We start from the raw sequence: 23,885 nt of genomic DNA on the forward strand, positions 1-23,885 counted from the left end.
TGGGGGGGATGATGGATGGGGGGACATGGGGAGGAGGGAGCAATTAGAGGTCGACATTCATGGGGAGGGACAGGATCAAAAGAGAATAGAAGTAATGGGGGACAGGATGGGATGGAGGGAAATATAGTTAGTCTTATACAACACAACTATTATGGAAGTCATTTGCAAAACTACACAGATTTGGCCTATATTGAATTGCTTGCCTTCCAAAGGGAAGGGGTGGGGAGGGAGGGAGGTAAAGAAGTTGGAACTCAAAGTGTTAGGAACAACTGTCGAGTAATGTTCTTGCCACTAGAAAATAAGAAATACAGGTAAAAGGGTACAGAAAGTTATCTGGCCCTACAGGACAAAAGAGAAGATGGAGACAAGGGCAGAGAGGGATGATAGAAGAGAGAGCAGATTGGTCATAGGGGCAATTAGAATGCTTGGTGTTTGGGGGGGAGGGGACAAAAAGGGGAGAAAATTTGGAACCCAAAATTTTGTTAAAATGAATGTTAAAAGTTAAATAAATTAATTAATTAAAAAATACTTAAATAACCCCATCTCAGAAAAAGAAATTGAACAAGCCATCAATGAACTCCCTAGGAAAAAATCTCCAAGGCCAGATAAATTTACAAGTGAATTCTATCAAACATTTATTTCCAATACTATATAGACTATTTGGGAAAATTGGTAAAGGAGTCCTATCAAGTTCTTTTTATGATACCAATATGGTTCTGATACCTAAACTAGGAAGAGCCAAAACAGAGAAAGAAAATTATAGACCAATTTCTCTAATGAATATAGATGCAAAAAATTTAAATAAGATATTAGCAAAAAGAATCCAGCAACTTATCATGAGAATAATACATTGTGAATCAGGTAAGATTTATACCAGGAATGCAGGGATGGTTCAATATTAGGAAAACTATCAGTATAATTGATCATACCAACAACGAACCTAACAGAAACTATATGATTGTTTCAGTAGATGCAGAAAAAACTTTTGACAAAATATAATACCTATTCCTATTAGAAACACTGGAGAGCATAGGAATAAATACAGCCTTCCTTAAAATAATAAGCAGTATCATCTAAGTGATAATAATAAGCAGCATCACATCAAGCATTATATGCAATGGGATAAACTAGATGCATTTCCAATAAGATCAAGGGTGAAACAAGGATGTCCATTATCACCACTGTTATTCAATATGGTACTAGAAATGTTAGCTTTAGCAATAACAGAAGAAAAAGAAATTGAAGGAATTAGAATAGGCAAAGAAGAAAAAAGTTATCACTCTTTGCAGATGATATGATGATACACTTAGAGAATCAAGTAAAAAAACTACTTGAAAAATAAACAACTTTGGCAAAGTTGCAGGTTACAAAATAAACCACATAAATCTTCTGCATTTCTATATATTAATAACAAAGTCCAACAGCAAGAGATAGAAAGAGAAATCCCACTTAAAGTTACAGTAGACACTATAAAATATCTGAGAGTCTACCTGCCAAAACAAACCCAGGGACTATATGAACACAATTATAAAACACTTTTTGCACAAATAAAGTCAGATCTAAGTAACTGGAAAAAACATCAGTTGCTTGCAGGTAGACCGAGCTAATGTAATAAAAATGAGTATTCTATCTAAATTAATTTACTTATTCAGTGACATACCAATCAAAGTACTAGAAAATTATTTTCTAGAACTAGAAAAAATAATACCAAAATTCATCTGGAAGAGCAAAAGTTTCAGAATATCAAGGGAATTGATGAAAAGAAATGCTAGGAAAGGTGGCCTAGCCCTACCAGATCTCAAATTGTATTATAAAGCAGCAGCCATCAAAACCACTTGGTATTGGCTAAGAAATAGAAGGGTAGACCAGTGGAATAGGTTAGGTACTCAAGACATGGGAGTCAATGAATATAGCAATCTACTGTTTGATAAACCCAAGGACCCCAACTTCTGGGATAAGAACTCACTGTTTGACAAAAACTACTGGGAAAATTCGATAACACTTTGGTAGAAACTGGGCATAGACCAATGCCTGACATCATACACAAGAATGAAGTCCAAATGGATACATGATCTAGGTGTAAAGGCTGCTACTATAAACAAATTAGGGGAGAGAGGAATAGGGTATTTGTCAGATTTATGAAGAATTTAGAAATTTTTGACCAAACAAGGAATAGAGAACATTATGAAAAGCAAAATGGATACTTTTGATTACATTAAATTGAAAAGTTTTTGCATAAATAAACCCAATGCAACCAAGATTAGGAGGGAAGCAGAAGACTGGGAAAGAATTTGCGCAACTAGTGTCTGTGATAAAGGCCTCATTTCTAAAACATATGGAGAACTAAGTCAAATGTACAAGAATACAAGTCATTCCCCAACTGATAAATGGTCAAAGGATATGAACAGGGAATTTTCAGAGGAAGAAATTAAAGCTAACTATAATTATGTGAAAAAATACTCTAAATAGCTATTGATTAGAGAGATGCAAATCAAAACAACTCTGAGGTACCACATCACACCTATCAGACTGGCTAACAAGACAACACAGGAAGATGATAAATGTTGGAGAAAATGTGGGACAGTTGGAACACTAATTCATTGTTGGTGGAGCTGTGAGCTGATCCAACCATTGTGGAGAGCAATTTGGAACTATACCCAAAGGACTACAAAAATGTGCATACCCTTTGACCCAGCAATATCGCTTCTAGAACTCCATTCCAAAGAGATCACAGAAATGGGAAAGGGTCCCACATGTACAAGAATATAGCAGCTCTCTTTGTGGTGGCCAAAAACTGGAAATCAAGGGGATGCCCATCAATTGAGGAATGGCTGAATAAATTGTGGTATATGAATGTTATGGAATGCTATTGTGCTATGAGAAACGATGAACAGGAAGACTTCAGAGAAGCCTGGAAAGACTTATATGAACTGATGATGAGTGAAAGGAGAAGAACCAGGAGAACTTTGTACACAGCAACAACCGCGGAGTGAGAGCAATTTTTCTGGTAGACAGTACTTCATTGCAATGCAAAGACTTAAAAAAAATTCCAATGGTCTTCTAAGGCAAATTGCCTTCCACATCCAGAGAAAGAAGTATGGAATTCAATCACAGAATGTAGCAGATTATTTTTTGTGTGTGTGTATTATGTTTTGGTTTGTTATATGATTTCTCCCATTCATTTTAATTCTCCTACACAGCATGACTATAGTGAAAATGTATTTAATAGGAATGTATGTGTAGAAACTATATAAAATTGTACACCATCTTGGAGAGGGAGGGGAAAAAAATCTAAGTTATATGGTAGTGATGGTAGAATACTGAAAATAAATAAAATTAATTTTAAAAAGTCACATACCTCAGGCATAACCTCTTCTGAGGCCGAAAAGAAGTAGGTATAAACAATTAATTCTGAAGCTACTTCTATGTATTTCTCCTGTAGAAACATTTAAAGATTGAAAAAAAAAATGAGCCATTGACTCATATTTGTCTGTGTATATATTGACAATTATGTGCACCAATATGTTACACGATATTACTATTATAAATTATACTGAAATTAATTAGTTAAAAAAAATTTCCAGTGAATTCATGAGGCAAAACACCTTCCACATCCAGAGAAAGAACTATGGAATTGGATAGCAGAAAAACAGACCATTTCCTTTTGTATTACGTTTTGTCTTGTTTTATGGTTTTTCCCATACATTTTAATTCTATGCAACATGCATTTAATAGGAATGAATGTGTAGAACTTATATAAATAAGACTTTACACTGTCTCAGGGAGGGAGTGAGGAAGGAGGTGGGAAGGAAGGGAAGGGAGTGAAAAAAAATCTAAGATATTTGGAAGTGATTGTTGAACACTGAAAGCAAATAAAATAATTCAATTAAAAAAAAAAGAAATGATGAACAGGAGGACTTCACAGAGGCCTGGAAGGATTTATATAAACTGATGCTGAGTGAAATGAGCAGAACTAGGAGAACATTGTACACAGTAACAGTCACAATGTACAAGAACTGTTTCTGGTAGACTTAGCCCTTCATAGCAATGCAAGGACTTAAAACATTCCCAAAGGACTCGAGGCAAAATACCATCCACATGCAGAGAAAGAACTATGGAATCACAACACAGAATGAAGCAGACTATTTTCTCTTGTATTACGTTTTGTTTGGTTTTGGTTTTTCTCATGGTTTCTCTCTTTCATTTTAATTCTTCTGTACAACATGACTAATATGAAAATGTATTTAATAAGAATGTATGTGTAGAACCCATATAAGACTGCATGCTGTCTCAGGAGAGAGTGGGAAGGGAGGAGGAGAAAATTTACGATTTATGGAAGTGATTGTTGAAAACCGAAAACAAATAATTTTTTTAAAAAAGAAATTATTAAAAAAAATAAGTTTTTGTTGTTTCTTACATCATCTTCATTATTCCAAGTGTCCCTTCCCTAATCCTCCCCAAGAGCCATTCCACATAACAAACAATTTTTTAGATAGGAAAACAATTCAGTACAATTGGTCAATACCTTGGAAAAACGTGAAATATTTAACACCTATGCACTGCCCACCTCCACAAAGGATAAGATTGGGGATGTCTTCTCATGTGTCTTCAATTTAGTCCTGCTTAATCTTTATAATTTTGTTACATTTGCTCTTGATTTACATTACTATAATTATGTATACTGTTTTCTTGTCTCTTCTTACTTCATTCTCCATTAGTTCATATAATTCTTTTTATACTTCTCTGAATTCATCACATACATCATTTCGTGCAGTACAGTAATATTCCATTACATTCATATAACACAATTTGTTTGATGAGTATTTACTTTGTTTCCATTTCTTAGCTATCAGCAAAAGCACTGCTATAAATATTTTTGTGTATGTGGAAACCTTCTTCTTATCAATGGCTTCCTTGGGGTACAAGCCAAGTAATGGAGTCTCTGGTTCAAAGGACATAAACATTGTGGGAAAAGTGGACAAAATTACTTCCTCCTCTCCAAGATATGGATTCCCCTTCTACAATGTGTTTCACACTCAGAACAATGCTAATTATTACGGGTAACAGAGAGGTGCTGAGAGGATCCCATGATAGGATCCCTCCTCTACCTCATCCCTGATTTATGCAGCCCACTTCAAACCTGTACTCTTTCCTGGTTACCTTTTTTTCTTCATTTGCCTCAAAATCTTTTCCCTTGGTCCACATTCTCCCACTTCTCTAGGTGTGTGCCCCCAGGAGTTCCAACTCCCTACCTCCTGAGGTAAGACAAGCAGACTTTTCAAAAGCTTCAAATCTTGCAGGTTCACATCTCCCTCCACCAACCCTCTCTCTTTTTATCCACAGGAGCATTTATCAGGAGAACCCCTCTATCAGCACCAAAGCAAAGCCTCCCTCCTTTTCCTCTTTTTTCAGTCCTTCCTCCCTCCTCCTCACCCATTCCCCTAAAGGCTCTTCTCTTTCTGAGAACAAAGGAGTCACTTTCCCCTCATTGCTAGCCCTCAGTTTGACCCTGGCACATAACACTCTCCTCTCTATCCTCCTGCTCCCTTCCCCTCATTTCATGTATCCTCCCATGTTTTAATGTAGTCTCACAAAAAAAAAAAATACACTGATTTATCTGTAGGCAGGGTTTCACCAGGTTTTGTCCATAACGTTCCCAGTCCACTTCTTTGCTGCTACCTCCACAGGAATTCTGCTTTCACTCCTGACTCCTTGTATACATTTAGAAATTCTCTTACTGATTTTTGTCGTCACTATTTTGCTGTTATTGTCCTTGGAAGCTGCATTTATTCACTCTTTCTCAATTTCTGTCATTTGGGGCATTCAAGAAGCTATTAATCTCTTCAGTTGGGTTTTTTTTCCTAAAAATGTTTCAATTTCTTCTTTGTTATTGAACATCCATCTTTTTTCATGCATAATTAAACTCTGGGCTGCATCCTGAGCTTTGTTTATTGTTCTTCAGAACATATTTTTCCATTTCCTCCCATGTTTTCTGGTGAGTGCAAGATAGTCTTGCAGTAGTCTAATTTCTTTTTCTTTGTATTTAAAAGGCTTTCTCCTAGCCATTTGGAGAAATTGCTATTTCTGAATTTAATTGTTAAAATTCACTAGCATGTGTCTTGGAGTTTGCAGCTTTGGAGTTTTGGGCTTTTTTCTAGAGATCATCTGTGAATATTTTCAAATGGTATTTCATTTTCTACTTTCAGAAGTTTTGGACAGTTCTCTTCTATTATTTCCTACATTCTGGTGTAAAGTTTTTTGTTCTGTTAAGGTTTTTTTGTTGTTTTTTATCTCAGAGACCTATAATTAGGTTATTTCCATGCATTTTGTCTTTGAGATCATTTTGCTTGCATAGTGAGCATATTGTCTTTTACCATTATTGTTTTTTACTTCTCTTCTTCTAGATTGTTTTTCACTTCTGTATATTTGCATTCTGCATCTATTATCTCTCTTTAGTTTCTTTAGCAAGACTTGCTGTTTGAGATGCCTATTATTTTTATTGTTCAGAACGTAAATTCTGCTCTCATAATTCTAATATCTCTTTTGAACCACTCAGGAGCATCATATTATGGTTCCATGTTCCACACTCTACAGAATCCTCTTGCCTCATAAAAGCTTGGGTCATTTTCTTTTTCTTACAGTTTTTATTCACAGATACCTCAACTCATTCACTAGATCTGGAGGCTCTGTTTCCTTCTGTTACAATTTTTCCTGTTGATTTATCTGTTTCAATTCAAGGTCTTTGAACTTTCTTATTTCTGAGATCTTTGGTAATTTCATTCTCTCCCTCGTGCCCCTCACTGATTTTCCCCTGTTCACCTTCTGACTCTGATGATGGTTTCCTTTGGGGTTGGATTTCTAAGCTTCTCAGTCTACTTTCATGTTGGATAATTCACAGTTCACCAGCCTAGGTCTTTGCCCCAAATGACTTTTGAATGGTCAGAACTGACCCCAGCTGGATATTGTACTCTTTCTTTCAAGCTTAGGGGAACACTGTACATCTCTCCCTCACACACGTTGTCCTGTCCTATAGTCTTTTCCTGCTCCCTCTGTTCCTCAGTTCTCTGGCCCAGCATTGGCTGTTCAGATCTTTGCTGCACTAGTACTATGGGGTTGTGGTCCACAATGGGCTTTTGCTCTTGAACAGCTGATGTACTGACTGTTGATGCCCAAGCAAATTTCCATAGCCAGGATTTGGGCTCTCTATAGCACTGGAAAGAAGGAGGTGAATCGAGGGTGTGGGGTTGAGTTTTGTTATAAGTACCAACCTGGGACTGCTAGTGTAGCCTTTCTGTTGGTAGTGTAATGTAGCCTTGTTGTAGTAGTGTAGGGTGTGAGGAAGATGTGCTGAGTGAACTCAAGGTCAGTGAGCACCAGTTCATGGTTTGTTTTACTTCTTTTAGGGACTAGCTTTCCTAGGACTATGGAAACAGCTGAAGTTACTTTGTTTTTCACATACAATTTTTGTTCTGGAGAGGTCTGAGAGATTGTGGGGACTAGAGAAATGTCTATTCCTCCACATTATCACTCACATGACTTGGAATTTCCTTGTATGTGATTCTTATGCATGTTTACTCTTCTCACTGATAGTGAACGTACTTTGGCTACCTTCCCTGGCTAACTAGTTAAAAGTAACATCTTGGTCAGGATTATGGTTACAATCCTGGAAAGGGGTAAGGAGAGGCATAGTGTTTTGGTCACAAAGGTGCAATTCCTTCTTATCCTGTTTTTGCATACAGCTTATATCTTTGGCACCTAGCGTGGTCCTTGGTTACCTGATACCAAGGGCAAAGATAAACAAAAACAACAAAGAGAGGTTAGGAAAAAAAGTCTCTACTCTCAAGGAACTCACACTCTGTTTCACAAATAACACAGGAGAGGCACTGGAGTTTTTGGACTCCAGCCTCTAACAGATTCACTCTTGATCTGGTCAGACAGGAGGACAGCTTTGGAGGGGTTAATGATCTTACTTTATTTTAGTCTAGTCTGTCATATTGCCCTATAGGTTTCCCCACTCACTGACCAGTGCCCACTTGCTTTATTGGGCAACTGACAAAGAAGGCATATTGCTAGCAACGGTCTCATAGGTTAACTTTAGCAATATTGTCACTTGGTGCAAGCACAGTAAATATTACTTATGTCATCTCTATATCTCACTATGCAGTAGGACTGTCTATCACTATGATTGTAGGAATTACTATCTAGAATCCTTGGAGCTATTCTGGGATGTATTATCTAACACTTGGAAACTAGAGATTGCCATGGATGCTAACTAACTAAACTCTAAGAAAGAATAACAAAGTTCTCCTTACATACATGCTCTAAGGGGAACAAAATATTCACATATATACATATATATGTATGTGTATATGTATAATGATTAAGATACAGATATTATATATATATGTGTGTATATATGTAGTATATATATGACAAATTGAAGGTAGTTTTAGATAGGTTTGGAATTGAGGGGGATCAGGAAAGGCTTCTTGCAGGACTGATTTTAGCTGGAACCTGAAAGAAGGCAGGGAAGCCACAAGGCAGAAATGAAGAGGGAGAAAATCCCAGGCATGACGGACAAGTCTTCTTTTACACAGAAAAACAACAAAATCAAAGAACATACTCTATTCTGAATGGATAAGGCAATTTTGCTGAAAGGATACAGAAAGGAATACAAACATTCTCATCATTAAGAAGCATCGACTTTAACAAAACAGAGGTGATACACAGCACAGACAACTGGAGCAGGATGTTGGTGACCTGTGTGTTTGTCTTTTGTTGCTGAAGAAAGAAGACCATGCCATTAGAGAAATGATGACACGACTTGCACTTGACTTTGTTTTGAGTGAGTGAGGGCTGTGCAGGTCACCAGCCTCACTTCTCCTCCAGAGCCATCTGAATACAGTGACCAGATATTCATCAGGATGACTGGAGATGACCCAGGATGAGGCAATTGGGGTTAAGTGACCTGCCCAAGGTCACACAGCTAGTGAGCGTCAAGTGTCTGAGGTGAGATTTTGAACTCAGGTCCTCCTGACTCCTGCACTGGTGCTCTATCCATTGCACCACCTAGCTGCCTTTATTGGTGACCTCTGGTACAATTAAAAGAGCTGTTCTTAAGCAGAGGTCCCCAAACTTGAGGTTTGATTTTCAATATACTTAGTTTCCTTTATAATTGCTTTTTTGTAATTAAAAACATTCTTAGAAGGGGTCCATAGGTTTCACCACATTGCCAAAACGAAAGAGGGAGAAGGGTGGAGCAGGCCAGGATACAAAGAAGGTTAAGAATCTTTGATTGCTGCTGATTTGGTTAAGAAATGTTGAAAAAGGATACCAGGTATAAGGAGTTTCTCCCCCTACCCCTAGATAATAAACTTTACCAAAATACAGCAGTCCCCGGATGGCTTACACCAAGACGGCAGTTTAGATTCTAAGTTATGATTAAGCTCCATTTCCGGAGGGAGGGCAGGGCATTCAAGAGATAACCGAAGGTTCACGGATCAGACACATAAGCAGGATCTGGGCCAGACTCATTTTTTAAAATGTCCCTTTTTTGAAGATCCTCTTTTTCTCCTCCTTTCCACCTCTCAAAAAGCAAAAAAACCAGAACCCGTTACAGACAAATGGAATCCACCAAAATACATTCCTGTACTTGGGCCAGCCCCAAGGGCCGGAGACATAATCAGAGGGCAGAGCTTCTCCTGGCTTAGAAGAGTCAGGGGGTGTGTGCGCGTTATGTCTCCGACTCCCGGCCATACCCGCCCCCGTGTCCGGGATTCTGGTTTAGGGTGGGAGCGAGGTGGGATGTGGGAAACAGACCCCCCCCCCCCCTCCGCCCCGGCGCGCCCCAACGGCCACACGTGACGTCACCACCCCCGCGACAGCTCCTCCCCCACCCTCACCGTTTTTTTTTCTTCCCCCAACCAAAACAAAAAAACAAAAAAAAAGACAATGGGGCCTTGGCTGGTGGGGGCCGTCTGGTGGTTAGTCTGGGGCGGCTTCGCGTACACCACCGGCTACAAGTCGCTCTCGTTCAGGGGGAAGAGTAAGTGCCCCCGCCTGCGCTTCGGCCTGCTCTAGGGGAGGGTGGGTCTGGCCTGGTCTGAGGAGGGGAGAGGGCCCGGCCCGGAGCAGCAGTGCCCGCGGGGGCCGACGCTCCGGCCCTTGAGCCCAGGTGACTGCAGAGCCTGGACCCCGGGGCCTCAGTCCCTCAGGCTGGTGCCCGGCCTGGAAGGGCGTACCCGGGCAGTAGCGGAAACCGGCTGGTCACACCACTCGTGAGTCAGGCGGAGGGAGGGGTCAGTTTGGGGCCGTCTGCGGGCGCTGCGTCTGCGCATGCCCCGAGGCTGGAGCGCCATTGGCCAGCCGTTCGTGCGGCCCTTTGTTAATTTCTTGGTTTCCTTCTGTGCTGAGCAAGCGGCCTCCGGGCCGGAGAGCGACCTTTCCCGGTGTTTGCCGGCGCGTGCTAGGCGCGGCCTGGCTTTCTCCTTCAACGCTTGCCTCCCGGAGCGGAGGGGCGAGAGTGGGAGGCACCTAGGGAGGGAAGGCGGAGCGCCCGCCGGCGCTGCGAGCCCGCGGTCGGTCACGCTCCCTTTCTGTCTGTGCAGATTGCGGGGCAGCGCCGCTGGCCGACGCGCTCTCGGGGTCTCGGATTGTGGGTGGCCACGAGGCTCGCGTGGGGGCCTGGCCCTGGATAGTCAGCCTGCAGTTTCTGAAAGTTCTCAACAAGTCCATTCATATGTGTGGCGGCTCCCTCGTTAAAGAGGCGTGGGTCCTCACGGCCGCCCACTGCTTTAAAGTGTCTAGGTATGTATTAAGCGCGACTGGGGGCTCTTGTTCTCCAGGCGGGATCTTGGCGTTGATCATGTTCTCCCCCGTGGGGTTCCTGACCCGTTTGTTTGCGGTCCGGATTCAACTGGAAGGTTCCGTCACGGTTTATAAAGAGGGGGTGACCAACTCCAGAGACTACTGTTTTAGCCTCATATATATATATATATATATATATATATATATATATAGGATAGGGATATTACATTATATTACATTATATTCTATTATGTTCTATTACGCTGTATTATATTATAGAAAATAGAATTAATGACTGCCAGTTTTGAGGCAAAGAAACTTTTCTTACCAGGAACCCTGACGGTGAAAATAAAATCAGTTGATCACACACAAGTAAAAAGCAACTTATTTTAGTTAGGACTTCTTTTTAAAAGAGGTTATGATAAGGATAAAAGGTCTGATTCACCCAAAAGGTTTTTCTTGCCTGATTCAGGATATTTTAAAACATATTATCCCTATTTTGGCCAATTAAAAGGTGTGGTGGAGAGAAATAGGGTGAAGATCAACAGCCATAGAGAATCAAAATAAGGAGCTTGGATATGATGCCTTCCAGAATATACTCTAAACAAGCCTAACTACTTTTTGTTCAACCCCTTTCTTCAATCCCCCACCCCCAAAACCCAATACCATCCCCACAGCAATCCAACAGATACTTTGTACTTTCATGTCTCCACGCCTTTGCTTGCATCATTTCTTTTTCCTCAAGTCTTAGGTACAAACAGAAATACATTTATCAAACACCAATTTAGTGACTGCAAAGTATTACTTTAGGGAAGAAGTTCTTAACCTTTTTTATATTGTAGACCCCTTTGGCAATCTGATGAAGCCTATGAATTCCTCCTCAGAATAATGTTTCTAAGTATATTAAATAAAACACATAGGATCACAAAGGAAATAAATTATATTGAAATACAGTTATCCAAATACATATTAAAAGTGTTCACAGACTCCAGGTTAAGAACTTCTGCTCTCGACACTAAAGAAAATGCAAAGTATAGAAGGTCTCTGTTCTCCAAGAAACACCAACTTACATGTGCAATATTATATCATCATCATTATAAAGTGCTATTTTGGTTAATAATAAAGTAATATTTGAGGGTCTTGAATTGGGCTTTATAGGATGAGTAGGATTTGAACTGAGGGAGAGAAAACATTTCAAAAGTTCTTTGAGGGCAGGGTCCATGTCTTATCTATACTCATCAATTTTATGTAGTTTTACACTCTCACAGCCTTCTTTTTTTATTCACAAAACTGCTATCCATCTTTTTAGATCTGGACCATTGAGTGAGCCTCAAAATTGGATTCCCCATTCCCATTCTCATGCCCCTTTCAGTCCATCCACCACACAGTTGCCTAAATAATATTCCTAAAGCATGAGTCTGTCTATGGCACTCCCCTCCTCGGTACTCTCTAGTGTTGTATTTGTTATTTGAGTGCATTTATTTTTTTAATGTTTATTTATTTATTTTTAGTTTTCAACATTCATTTCCATAAAATTTTGAGTTCCACATTTTCTCCCCATCTCTTCCCTCCCCCCATCCCATAACACCTCACATTCTGATTACCCTTCCCTCAATATGCCCTCCCTTCTATCACACCCCTCCCTTCCCTTATTCCCATCTTCTCTATTGTCTTCTGGGGCAAGATAGATTTCTGTACCCTATTACCTGTATTTCTTATTTCCCAGCTGCATGCAAAAACAATTCTCAACATTCTTTCCTAAAACTTTGAGTTCTAACTTCTCTCCCTTCCTCCCTCCCCACCCATCCCCACTGAGAAGGCAAGCAATTCAATATAGACCATATATGTGTCGTTTTGCAAAAGACTTTCATAATAGTCATGTGGTGTAAGACTAACTATATTTCCCTCCATCCTATCCTGCCCCCCCATTTATTCTATTCTCTCTTTTGACCTTGTCCTCCCCAAAAGTGTTTACTTCTAATTACTCCCTCCTCCCATTTGCCCTCCCTTCTATCATTCCCCTCATATCACTTGTCCCCTTCTTCCCCACTTTTCTGTAGTGTAAGATAGATTTTCATACCAAATTGAGCGAGCATGTTATTCCCTCCTTAAGCCAAATGTGAAAGACAATAAGCTTTACTTTTTCCCTCTCACCTCTTCCATTTTCTCCTCCATTGGAAAAGCTTTTTCTTGCCTCTTTTATGAGATCTAATTTGCCTGATTCCATTTCTTCCTTTCTCCTCCCAATGTATTCCTCTCTCATCCCTTAATTTTATTTTTTAGATATCATCCCTTCTTATTCAACTCACCCTGTGTTCTCTTTCTATATGTGTGTCTGTGTGTGTATGTGTGTATAATCCCTCCAACTACCCAAGTACTGAGAAAAGTCTTAAGAGTTACAAATACTATCTTTCTACGTAGAAATGTAAACAATTCAACTTTAGAAAGTCCTTTATGATTTCTCTTTCCTGTTTACCTTTTCATGCTTCTCTTGATTCTTGTGTTTGAAAGTCAAATTTTCTATTCAGTTCTAGTCTTTTCATCAAGAATGCTTGAAAGTCCTCTATTTCATTGAATGACCATTTTTTCCCTGAAATATTATACTCAGTTTTGCTGGGTAGGTTATTCTTGGTTTTAATCCCAGTTCCTTTAACTTCTGGAATATCATATTCCAAGCCCTTCGATCCCTCAGTGAAGAAGCTGCTAGATCTTGTGTTATCCTGATTGTATTTTCACAGTACTTGAATTGTTTCTTTCTAGCTGCTTGCAATATTTTCTGCTTGACAAGGGAACTCTGAAATTTGGATACAATATTCCTAGGAGTTTCTCTTTTTGGATCTCTTTCAGGAGGTGATCATTGGATTCTTTCAGTATTTATTTTGCCTTCTGGTTCTAGAATATCAGGGCAGTTTTCCTTGATAATTTCATGAAAGATGTTATCTAGGCTCTTTTTTTTTGATCATGGCTTTCAAGTAGTCCCATAATTTTTAAATTGTCTTTCCTGGATCTGTTCTCCAGGTCAGTTGTTTTTCCAATGAGAAATTTCACATTGTCTTCTATTTTTTCATTCTTTTGGTTTTGTTTTGTAATTTCTTGGTTTCTCACAAAGCCATTAGTTTCCATCTGCTCCATTCTAATTTTGAAAGAACTATTTTCTTCAGTGAGCTTTTGAACTTCCTTTTCCATTTAGCTAATTTTGCTTTTTAAAGGATTCTTCTCCTCATTGACTTTTTGGACCTCTTTTGCCAATTGAGTTAGCCTATTTTTCAAGGTGTTATTTTCTTCGTCATTTCTTTGGGTCTCCTTTAGCAAGCTGTTGACTTGCTTTTCATGATTTTCTTGCATCACTCTCATTTCTCTTCCCAGTTTTTCCTCCACTTCTCTTACTTGATTTTCAAAATCCTTTTTGAGCTCTTCCATGGCCTGAGACCATTGCATATTTATTTTGGAGGTTTTGGATGCAGAAGCCTTGACTTCCTCTGACCATATGCATTGTTCTTCCTCATCTGAAAGGATGGAAGAAAATACCTGTTAACCTAGAAAGTAACCTTTTATAGTCTTATTTTTTTCCCCTTTTTTGGGCATTTTCCCAACCAGTTACTTGACTTTTGAGTCCTTTGTCAAGAGTAGGGTATACTCCAGGGACCTGTAAGTTCTCAGTTCCTCCACAGTGGCACAATTAAGGGAGAGGAGTTTACTCCTCTCCTGCCCTGCACACTGGTGTGGGAACAACCAAAAACTGCCCAGAATCTGTGAATAGAATTCCCTTTCCACAACCACCTCCAGTTCCACCATGCCAGTGCTCCTCCTCACCCCAGGGCCTCTACTCAGGGCTGGGATTCAGATCACCTGCTCAATACCCCCAGGGGCTTTAGGTGGAGGGCTCCAAAAATGGACACTTCTGCTGTAGTGGCTGCTACTGGCAATCCAGACTGCATTCCCTTCTCCTGGGTGAAGGAGCTTTCTCACTGACCTTTGAAGCTGTCTTTTGCATTTGTGGGTTGAGCAATCTGGGAACTGCTGCTGCTGGTGCCTGTTCCAAGTCCATGCTATGCGGCTCACACTGGTCTGTGCTCCACTCCATGCCTGGTACATTAGGCCTTTTCTGTTAACCTTCCAGGCTGTCTTGGGCTGGAAATCCCTTTTACTCTGTTGTTTTGTGGCTTCTGCTGCTTTAGAATTTGTTTAGAGTCGTTTTTTACAGGTATTTTTATGGGTGATGTTGGGGAGCTTCTACAGGTCATCTTTTTACTCCACCATCTTGGCTCCACCCCTACTTGAGTGCATTTAAAGCCATTTGAAATCAGTCTTCAGCCTACCTCCACCAATTCCACACTGTCCCCTTTATGAATTCTACATTATAGACAAAACAACTTATTTGTGGTTCCCTGAACTTGACATTCCATCTCCTACTTTCATGACTTTGCACATACTGTGTCTTTCTCTTAATGAATTAAAGGAAGTGACTGGTAGTAGCAAGACCTTAAAGAAACAGACCCCCTGGAACTGAGGTTTGGTTTGGGGAAAATTTAGATTCAGGATATCTCTGTAGAGGGTAAGGTAGGAAGGGACTTCCCTCTCCCCTATTAACCATGCCTTCCAGCAGCAGATGCAGATGAGAGAGATACTAAGAAAAAGAGAGAGAGACAGGCAGAGGGAAAGAGAGAATGAGAGACAGAGAGAGAGAGATCCAGTCCAGCAGTTTGAGAGTTAGTTTGAGAGAGTTAAAGGAACAGTTGAGGGAGCAGGGACACAGACTCCAGAGAAACACAGATAATAGAAATGTAGTCACTCAAAGGTGAAGACAGCTGCAAGAAACAGGACCCTTGGCAGCAGAGAAGAAGGCCTGCTATGGAAAAGGAGTAGACCCTGGAAACCCAAAGAAGGATGCCAGGAGAGTTGCACAAGGACTCTCTGAAGAGAGAATGGACTTCCAACACCTTAAGTAACAGGAGTTGTGCATTGCCTTTGCCTCACAGTAGCATGGAGTATCACAACCATTACACTCTAAATTTGATCCCATTTTGTAGCTACTGGTTTTTGGGTTTTTTTTGTTTTTACTATGCCATTTTAGTAAATGCTTTTGCTAAGAATGAATTGTGTCTACTATCCTATCGTGAAGGAGAGTCATAGTGGGGGGGCCTCCTGAGCTACGGGTTACCCCTAGAACCCAAGGCAACAGCTGACCTCTGGGCACCCAAGCCAGGAGTGTTAAGTGCAAGTTGGGAAAATAGCCCATAGGAAGTGTTACAGAGACAGTAAAAATTATGTAACAAATATGAATATTTATTTATAAAAACTTTTAAAGTTAACATATCTGTAAGAAAAGAATCATACTCAAATTGATCCAGTGATGCAGATGGCAGCCAACTTATGCTTGCCTGCCCATTGTGACTCTTATTTATATCCTCCTATAAATTCACCAGATGTTGAAGGAATTCTTCACTTTCTCCTGAAATAGCAAAGGTATCAGTGGAGAATTCTGTCTGTCTGCCTGCCATTCCTCACTCTTACCATGTGACCAGCCTATTCTTTCTTCCCATCAGACATTTCTTTGGTAACATCTTTTAATCCTGATGTTTTAAGTTCTCTATTGTTCATATTTTGCAGTGTCTGCATACCTATCATAAGTGCTTCCATTTTAAATTTGGAAAGTGTTGTGTTCTGTGTCTCTCTGCTATAAAAGAACACTGACAGAATGCTGGTATTTTAAAAGATGGGCCATTGTTTACATGGGAATCTTGGAGTCATTAAAGAAACTTTGCAATTTCCTAAATTCAATCTAGCCTGCTTTTCTCTTCCTGTTCCACTCTGTACTCAGCTCATTGAACATCTGTACAGTTGGTCCCAGATACATGTACAGATGGACAAGCTCTATAAACTTTACATCCATAGGCATAATCAGGGCAATATATAGTCATCATCCACTTGGTCTTTTCTGTCTAACTATTCAGGCCAAACTCTTTTGAATGGTTATGGCTGTCTTCCAGGATGCTCTTCAAAGCTGTTCCCGGACTTGATGCAACTAGCACAAGGTCATCTGCAAACAGGGACATCTGGAGGACCTAGCCATCCACAGGGGATCCCTCTTCAACTTGGACTTCAACTTGAATCTTCTCCATTGCCCTTTGAATACTTTTGGTGAGCATACATCTCCCTATTTTATGTCTCATCTGATGGTTATGATCAGAGAGTCACTGAACTGGGTTATATGTGTTATTTTATCTTTCAAGCAATCTTGAATGATTTTGATGTATAGATTAGTTTTATTGGAAAAGAACCTTTAAAGAAGTACATTTATTACTTTACCAAATCAAAGGTTTTCCTAATTAACAAATAACACAATGAGATCTTACATTCTTTACATCTTCTGGTCAATTGTGAAATGATAAAGATGTGACCCATTGTTAACTATCCCTTGCTAAAATATGCTTGTTCCAGTCTAATATCCACATTGAAGATACTCTCAGTTTGTGTACAGTTTTCTAGCATTAAGTTTTTGTATAGGTGGATAGGTATAAGAGAATAGGAATGTAGGGTAGTAGTTGTTCTTATTTTCTCAGTCACTTTTTTTGTTATTAATAGTCTGACTGTGCTTCTTCTATACTTCTGGTGCCTTCCCCAACTTTAGATACCTTGTACATAAATTCCTCGATGCTTTCATAATTATGTCTTCTCTGGTATGCATCTCCTCTATATATACTGTATCTAAGTGACTTGATCTCTTCCCCATTCTTATTTTCTTTAGTGCTATTTCTACCTCTTCTATAGGACTATGATGTGGTGGTTCCACTGTCCTTGACAATGAAAACAGATAGTTATAGTTGCACTCTTTGTTTTTCTAAGCTATTACTTTATTAAAAATTTCTTAATGTATATTCATTAGGGATAATGGTCTATGGTTCCACCCATGCCCTGCCCTCCCTGTTATACCTTTCCTTGGATTAGGCTTTAAGACCATATTTGTCTCATGATAAAAATTTTGTTAAATTTCTTCTTTTCCTACTTTTTAAAAATAATTTTTTTTATTTTGTTTTATTCCAGAGTACTCTGGAATGCAAACAATTTAACCTTGTTTAAACCCTTATAATTGCTTGCTTATGCTTACTTTTTATGTTTCACTTGATTTTTGTGTTTGTATGTCAGACTTTCTATTCAGTTTTGGTATCTTCATCAGAAATTCTTGGGAGTCATCAATTTCTTGTACTCAGTTTTACCTAGTAAGTTATTCTTGGTTGTAAACCTAGATATTTTGCTTTTTAGAATATTGCATTCCAAGTGCTCCCCTTCTTTGTGGTGGTGGTTACTAAAAACTTCTGTGATCCTGACTGTAGTTCTTTGGTACTTGAATTATTTCTTTTTGCCTGTTTACAGTATTTTTTTCTTTGACTTGGAAACTCTGGATTTTGGGTTTTCTTTCAGGAAGTGACTGGTAGACTCTTTCTACTTTATATTCTAAGAGATCTGGGTGGTTTTCTTTTGTGATTTCTTGGTGTATTGTTAGGTACAATACTAGACTAATACTAATAGTCTTATACTAGACAAGACTCTTTTGTAGTTAGAGCATTCAGGTAGTCCAGTGAATCTGACATTATCTTTTCTTAATCTGTTTTCCATGTCATACTTTTTTATTTTTGCTATGAGATATCTCATATTTCCTTTAATTTTTTCCCCAGTCTTTTGACTTTGTTTTAATGTTTTCTGTTATCTCATGGAGTTGTTAATTCCTGTTTTGTCCATTCTGATCTTCAGTGAGTTACTTTTTGGACCTCTTTTGTCAAGCTGTTAATTCTTTTTCTAAATCTTTCTTTCATAGTTCTCATCTTTCCCCATTTTCTGATTACTGCTGTCACTTGGTATTTAAAATAATTGTTAGCTCCTTTTTTAACACTCTAGCTTAGTCTCTTCTAGTAATTCTGGTTAGATTTTTATCAAAGCTTCATTTTTCTTAAGGTTTTGCCTCAAATTTTACCTCAGATATTTTTGAATTATTCTCTTCTAGGCTTGTGACCTAAACTTCCCTGTTATTGTAATAGCATTGTAATGGTAGAATTCTTTCTGTGTTTGATCATTCTTCCAGCCTCATTCTTAACTTTGGACTTGATGTTAGGTTTAGGTTCTGTGTACTAGAGATGATGTCTGAGCTGAGCTTTTCTCCTCTTGTGTCTTTCTGCTATTTTCTTGTAGCATTGAGTGTCTTTTTTTTTTTCCAGTTCTCAGGGGCAGATCAGGTCGGGGACCTTCACTTTTAGCAGTTACAAAGTGATATGATCTGTCTCTTCTTTGCTTTTCTGGTTTGAGCTCTGCAAGTTCCTGACCCAGGTTTGAGTCAGAACAAAACCTCCGTAGGCTTATCCCTGTTTGAAAGTTTCAGTAGACTGTTGTTGGAGTCAGACACTATTAGCCTGCTGGGAAATTCTGCAGGGTCTGAATGACAGAACTGTAGGCTCCCTTTTGATCTAGGATTTCTCCCCTAGTTACTTACCACAGGCTTTAACCTAGGCTGAAGGCTAATGCTGAGTCTCTGCTTTGCTCCTGTGATCAGAACCACGCATCTGCTGTTTGTCTCTGAATTTGTTCTTTGCTCAGTATACAGCTAAGATAAAAAACCACTCATCTCAGAAACCACTCCTAAGTACAGGTCCCTTCCTCAGTGTGCTGTGGATTTGTGACCCAGAACTGGGTAGTGAGTGATAGAGCTGCCAGTTGGCACCCAGTCCTCACCATCTTCAAGGATCCCCTGGGATCTTGTTCTGTCTTAGCACTTCCTTCTTTGGCCCTCCTTCAGTCCCTGGGTCATGGAATATTCTGCACACAGTCTGCATTCTTGGCTAGACCCCAGCCATCTCAAGTGTTTGCGTTCTTTTCCAGCTCATCACCCTTGCACTAGCCATTCTCTCCCCTTTTCCTCATCTGTACCCCTTGGGGAATCAGTTCAGCTCTCCACTGCCCTTTCGAGTCCCTTGCCCCCTTGTCATATTACTCATCATTCCCTGACAGTCTGAGGCCTTGAATCCTTCCCACCATCTGCTTGCTGCCTTTATTCTCACACTTTGATGAACAAAGTAAAGGAAATCATGGAACTGCTCCGACTGGGTCCACTCCACATTTATGTTAGATAGCCTCACTGACACTAGGCAGTCATGCCACACTTTCCTTATTAGCTCACTGCCCCACTCTCCACCAAGCCTTTTAATTCTTCCTTAAACTTCCTGTGACTTCTCTTCCCTGAGCTCTCTCAGCTAAGAACTTTGTCTCATATTTTATTGAAAGGTTGGAGGCGATTCATCATGAGTTCCCATACTGTGGGTGAACAGGACCTTTAACTCTTGGATGCCACCAGACAGTGAGAGACACAGAGAGAGAAACTGTCCCACAATGGCAAGATGCAGCCTGTTCCAACTATGTAACCATTGAGAAAGAGGCTGCTCCCACCCATGTAGTCAGAGAATGAAGGCCAATTTCACTCAGAAGCAGGTCCCTGCCGTCTCCCACCTCAGTTCTTCCAGCTTTGGTGATCTGAGCATAAGCCAAAGCTGAGTTACACATATAACAAAGCCATTGAATTCAACTCAGAAAACATTTATCAAGCACCTACTGTGTGAAAGACATGTTGCTAGTCACTGGTAATACAGAGACAAAAATGAAACAGTCCTTGCCTTCAAGGAGCTTACATCTTATTTGGGAGAAGCACGTATACAGCAAAATAAATACAAAGTACAACCCAGCCTTCTCTGGGCGTACTCACTTCCTACCCCTGAAGGGTCTGTTGAGCATGCCCAGTTTGCCTCACGTGGAGCCTATTATGTCCCTACTATATTTCCTAGCATGTTTACATAAACATTTCCTTTGACATAGCCTCATGGTGTGGTCACACAATTGCCTTAGGGTAGAGGGCTCTCCTACAAACATTTAAGTGCATCTTGTATGCAGATCACACCTTAGATATTAAGTGAGAAACAGGGCAGACTGCATGGTGCAAAGAAGGAGCACTGTCAGAGGGCCTTGGTTTGAGGCCTGTTTCTGTTAGTTATTCTACTGTGTCTGTAGGACTGCAGGTAAGCCACTGAGCCTCAGTTTCTTCATCTGTAAAATGAGAGAGTTGGATTAATTGACCCTCTTAGTTACCTAGCATTTATTAAGCTCCTGCTGTGTGCTAAGCAACAGGCTGAGTTCTGGGGATACAAAGAAAGGCAAAAAACAAGGAGACAACATGTAAATGACTGTGTCCCAATAAGCCATAAGCAAGATAAAGTCAGTAGAGGGAAGGCATTAGTATTAAGGGGGATCTGGAAAGACTGATTCCACCTTGGAGAAGAAGGTAATACTTTTAATTGTATTTCACTCCGTAATTATCACAGATTTTATACCAAATGTTTTGCAAAAAAGTGCAATGTGACCATTATGTGAAACTTTTTTTAAAAAATTGTGCCAGTATGACTTAAAAATCATTTGTTACTAACCTGTGTTGCTGGCAGATGATTTGTGCAGGAAGATGTAAGTCTTACCATGTCCTGTGACTTGCTCACGGCAGCCGCCAGCTCTTCATTGGGTTGAGTGACAATACTGTTAGTACTTAAACACTCTAAACCACGAAAGTCAGCTTTTGGAGATGTACTGACAATGAATGTGCTCTGAGAATTCTCGGCTCGCTGCGACTCCCGGTGCGCCAGAGGTAAATTGGTATCCATGTGCTGCGGGTGAATACATTGTTGGTCTGTTTACCCTTTAAGCAATGTGACAAGCAGAATTATACCGTGTGACAATTACTTGATGGAAGGTTATAAACCAATTTTTGGACTGAAAAAAAAAACCCAACAGAGTGTGATGTTTATGTGGTGAAACATGGTAGAAGAAGTCAGGAGGCGGAGATGAGGATGGAAAGAATTCTAGACATGGGAGACAGCCAGTGAAAATAGTCGGAATTGGGAGATGGCCAGTTCCTCTTAATTCTAGTAGCTTCCCTCTGTTAATTATTTCTCATTTATTCTCTGTATAGCTTTTTTATATTCATATATTTGTTGGTTGTTTTCTCCATTGGATTGTGAGCTCCTTCAGGGCAGGGACTGTCTTTTGCCTTAGCACAATGCCTGGCACATTGTAGGTACTTATTAAATATTGATTGATTGAGTGAGATGGAAGTGTCTTGTGCTAGGAACAGAAAGGAAGCCAGTTCGAGGCTAGTTTGAGGAATACTTAGAGAGGGTATATGTGTGAGGGGTAAGAAGAGTGGAGAGGTTGGAAGGGTCCAGGTTATGAGGTCTTTGAAAGCCAAGCAGAATGTTTATATTTGATCCTGAAAGCCACAGGGACCCCTGGAATTTATATAACTATAGGAGGTAGGGAGTAGGGTGGCGGGGTGGCATGGTCAGACTGGCACTTTAGGAAGATCGTCTGGATGGCTGAGTGGGAGCATGGACCGGAGTAGTGAGAGACTTGAGGTAAGCAGACCAAGCAGTGGGCCATTGCAGTGGGCCAGGCGTGAGGTGATAAGGACCTGGACTGGGGTGAAGGCAGTGTCAGAGGACAGGAGGAGGTTTACATGAGAGATGTAAGAAGGTAGAAACATCAGGACTTGGCAGTTGATTGGATATGGGAGCAGAGCAGTGAGAGATAGGGAGGAGTCAAGGATGTTTCCTAGGTTGTGATTTTGGAGGGACTGGGAGTGTGGTGGTACCTTCCACAGAACAGAGACATTAAGAAGAAGGGAAGGTTTGAGGGCAATGGTAAGCTGAGATCCTCACTCCTGAGCTACTCTGCTTGTACTTAATGACTGGTCCTAAAGGAAGTGGTGAGTTGTGGATCCTAGGAGGACTGTGGTTTCATGCCTGTCCCTGCTCAAGGGAGGATTCAGATTGCGAATGTCCTAGAACTGCTGGGTCTCCAGTCTGAGTTTTAGGAGAGCAACAATAGATTCTTAGTAAATGTTTTTATTTCATTATGCATTGGTAATTTACCTGCCCCAGGCTAGGACTGACGTGATAAGTGAGCGCCAGTCTCTCTGTGGTTACTAGACAGTCATTGCTTTCATTGCTCATGTCCACCTCTCTCCACTTGTGCTTCAGGCAGCATGGGTTAGGGGAAGAGCATTGAACCTGTAGTTCAAAACACCTGGTTCAAATCCTGCTTGCAGCGTTTATTAGCTCTGTAACCCTGGGCAAGTCACTTCACCTTTCTAGCCTCAGTTTCCTGATCTGTAAAGTGAGGGACTTGGACTCAGTAACTTTTACAATCCCTCCTACCTCTAAATCATGCTGTTTATTTGTTTTTTGAATCTATGTGAAGAGTAAAATGACTGCATGCAGCATTGTTGCATGTATCTAGTCCTGGTGAAACCCAGTGCCATTATGGCAAGATCATATTACTAGCACTCATTGAAATACTGCATCAAGTTGAAATTATACATTTAAGTACTCCAGTTCTAAAGGCAGTTGGGATAGGAGTTGGATGGGGACTCAGACCTGGAAGCACACTCCTACCTCGAAACAACAGTTGGTGCCAGCCTATAGAGAAAGGTGGAAATGAAAACTAAAAAGTCACTGACTCTCTAGTAACCCCAAAGAAAGTGCTAACTTAGCACTTCCGTCCTAGCCAGGCATGGGTAAATTACCAGGGTAATAGTGGAACTTGCTGATGAATATGTATTAGTGCCACCTCATAACCTGGTGACTAATTAATATTTCTTCAGAATGCCAATATTTGTGGGATTGAATAGCCAATAATTGCTGGTGAAGGGAACAGAGATTAAGTCCAGTGAGATCAGTATCATATTAGGAAGTAAGATAAATGTCAGGGAGCAGACTGTCTCACTTTATCCCCCCCCCCACCTCCCTGCAAGTGGTACTCTTTTGTGGCAGGTGTATGTGTATCTCACATGTCAAGGTGGTCATAGTTTGGGCCTGCTATGTTATACCTCCTCAGAAATCCTCTATCTTCCTCTGAGTCTGCATGGAAGCAGAGAATGTAAGTTAAGAGATCTTTTGAGATGTGAAATGAGAGAACTGAAAAGAATGAGCTTTATCTGTTTTTACTTATATTGGATGAGCTTTATCTCAGTACAGGAAACAAGGTTTCAAATT

The 23,885-nt window shown here is 40.2% G+C and overlaps 1 protein-coding gene across 1 annotated transcript in view; it reads left to right on the forward strand.

Annotated features, from left to right (window-relative positions):
• The first annotated feature begins 9,852 nt into the window (after positions 1–9,852).
• Positions 9,853–23,885, forward strand: part of LOC140534061 (transmembrane protease serine 12-like) — a 31,893-nt gene continuing 17,860 nt past the window's right edge. Inside the window, exons 1-2 of the mRNA XM_072654678.1 lie at positions 9,853–10,045; positions 10,608–10,806. Of these exons, the coding sequence (XP_072510779.1) occupies positions 9,952–10,045; positions 10,608–10,806 (293 nt within the window). The 5' untranslated portion in view covers positions 9,853–9,951. The remainder of the gene's footprint in view (positions 10,046–10,607; positions 10,807–23,885) is intronic.

This window comes from Notamacropus eugenii, chromosome 3 (assembly GCF_028372415.1).
Source record: "Notamacropus eugenii isolate mMacEug1 chromosome 3, mMacEug1.pri_v2, whole genome shotgun sequence".
In the NCBI taxonomy this organism is placed as follows: domain Eukaryota; kingdom Metazoa; phylum Chordata; class Mammalia; order Diprotodontia; family Macropodidae; genus Notamacropus; species Notamacropus eugenii.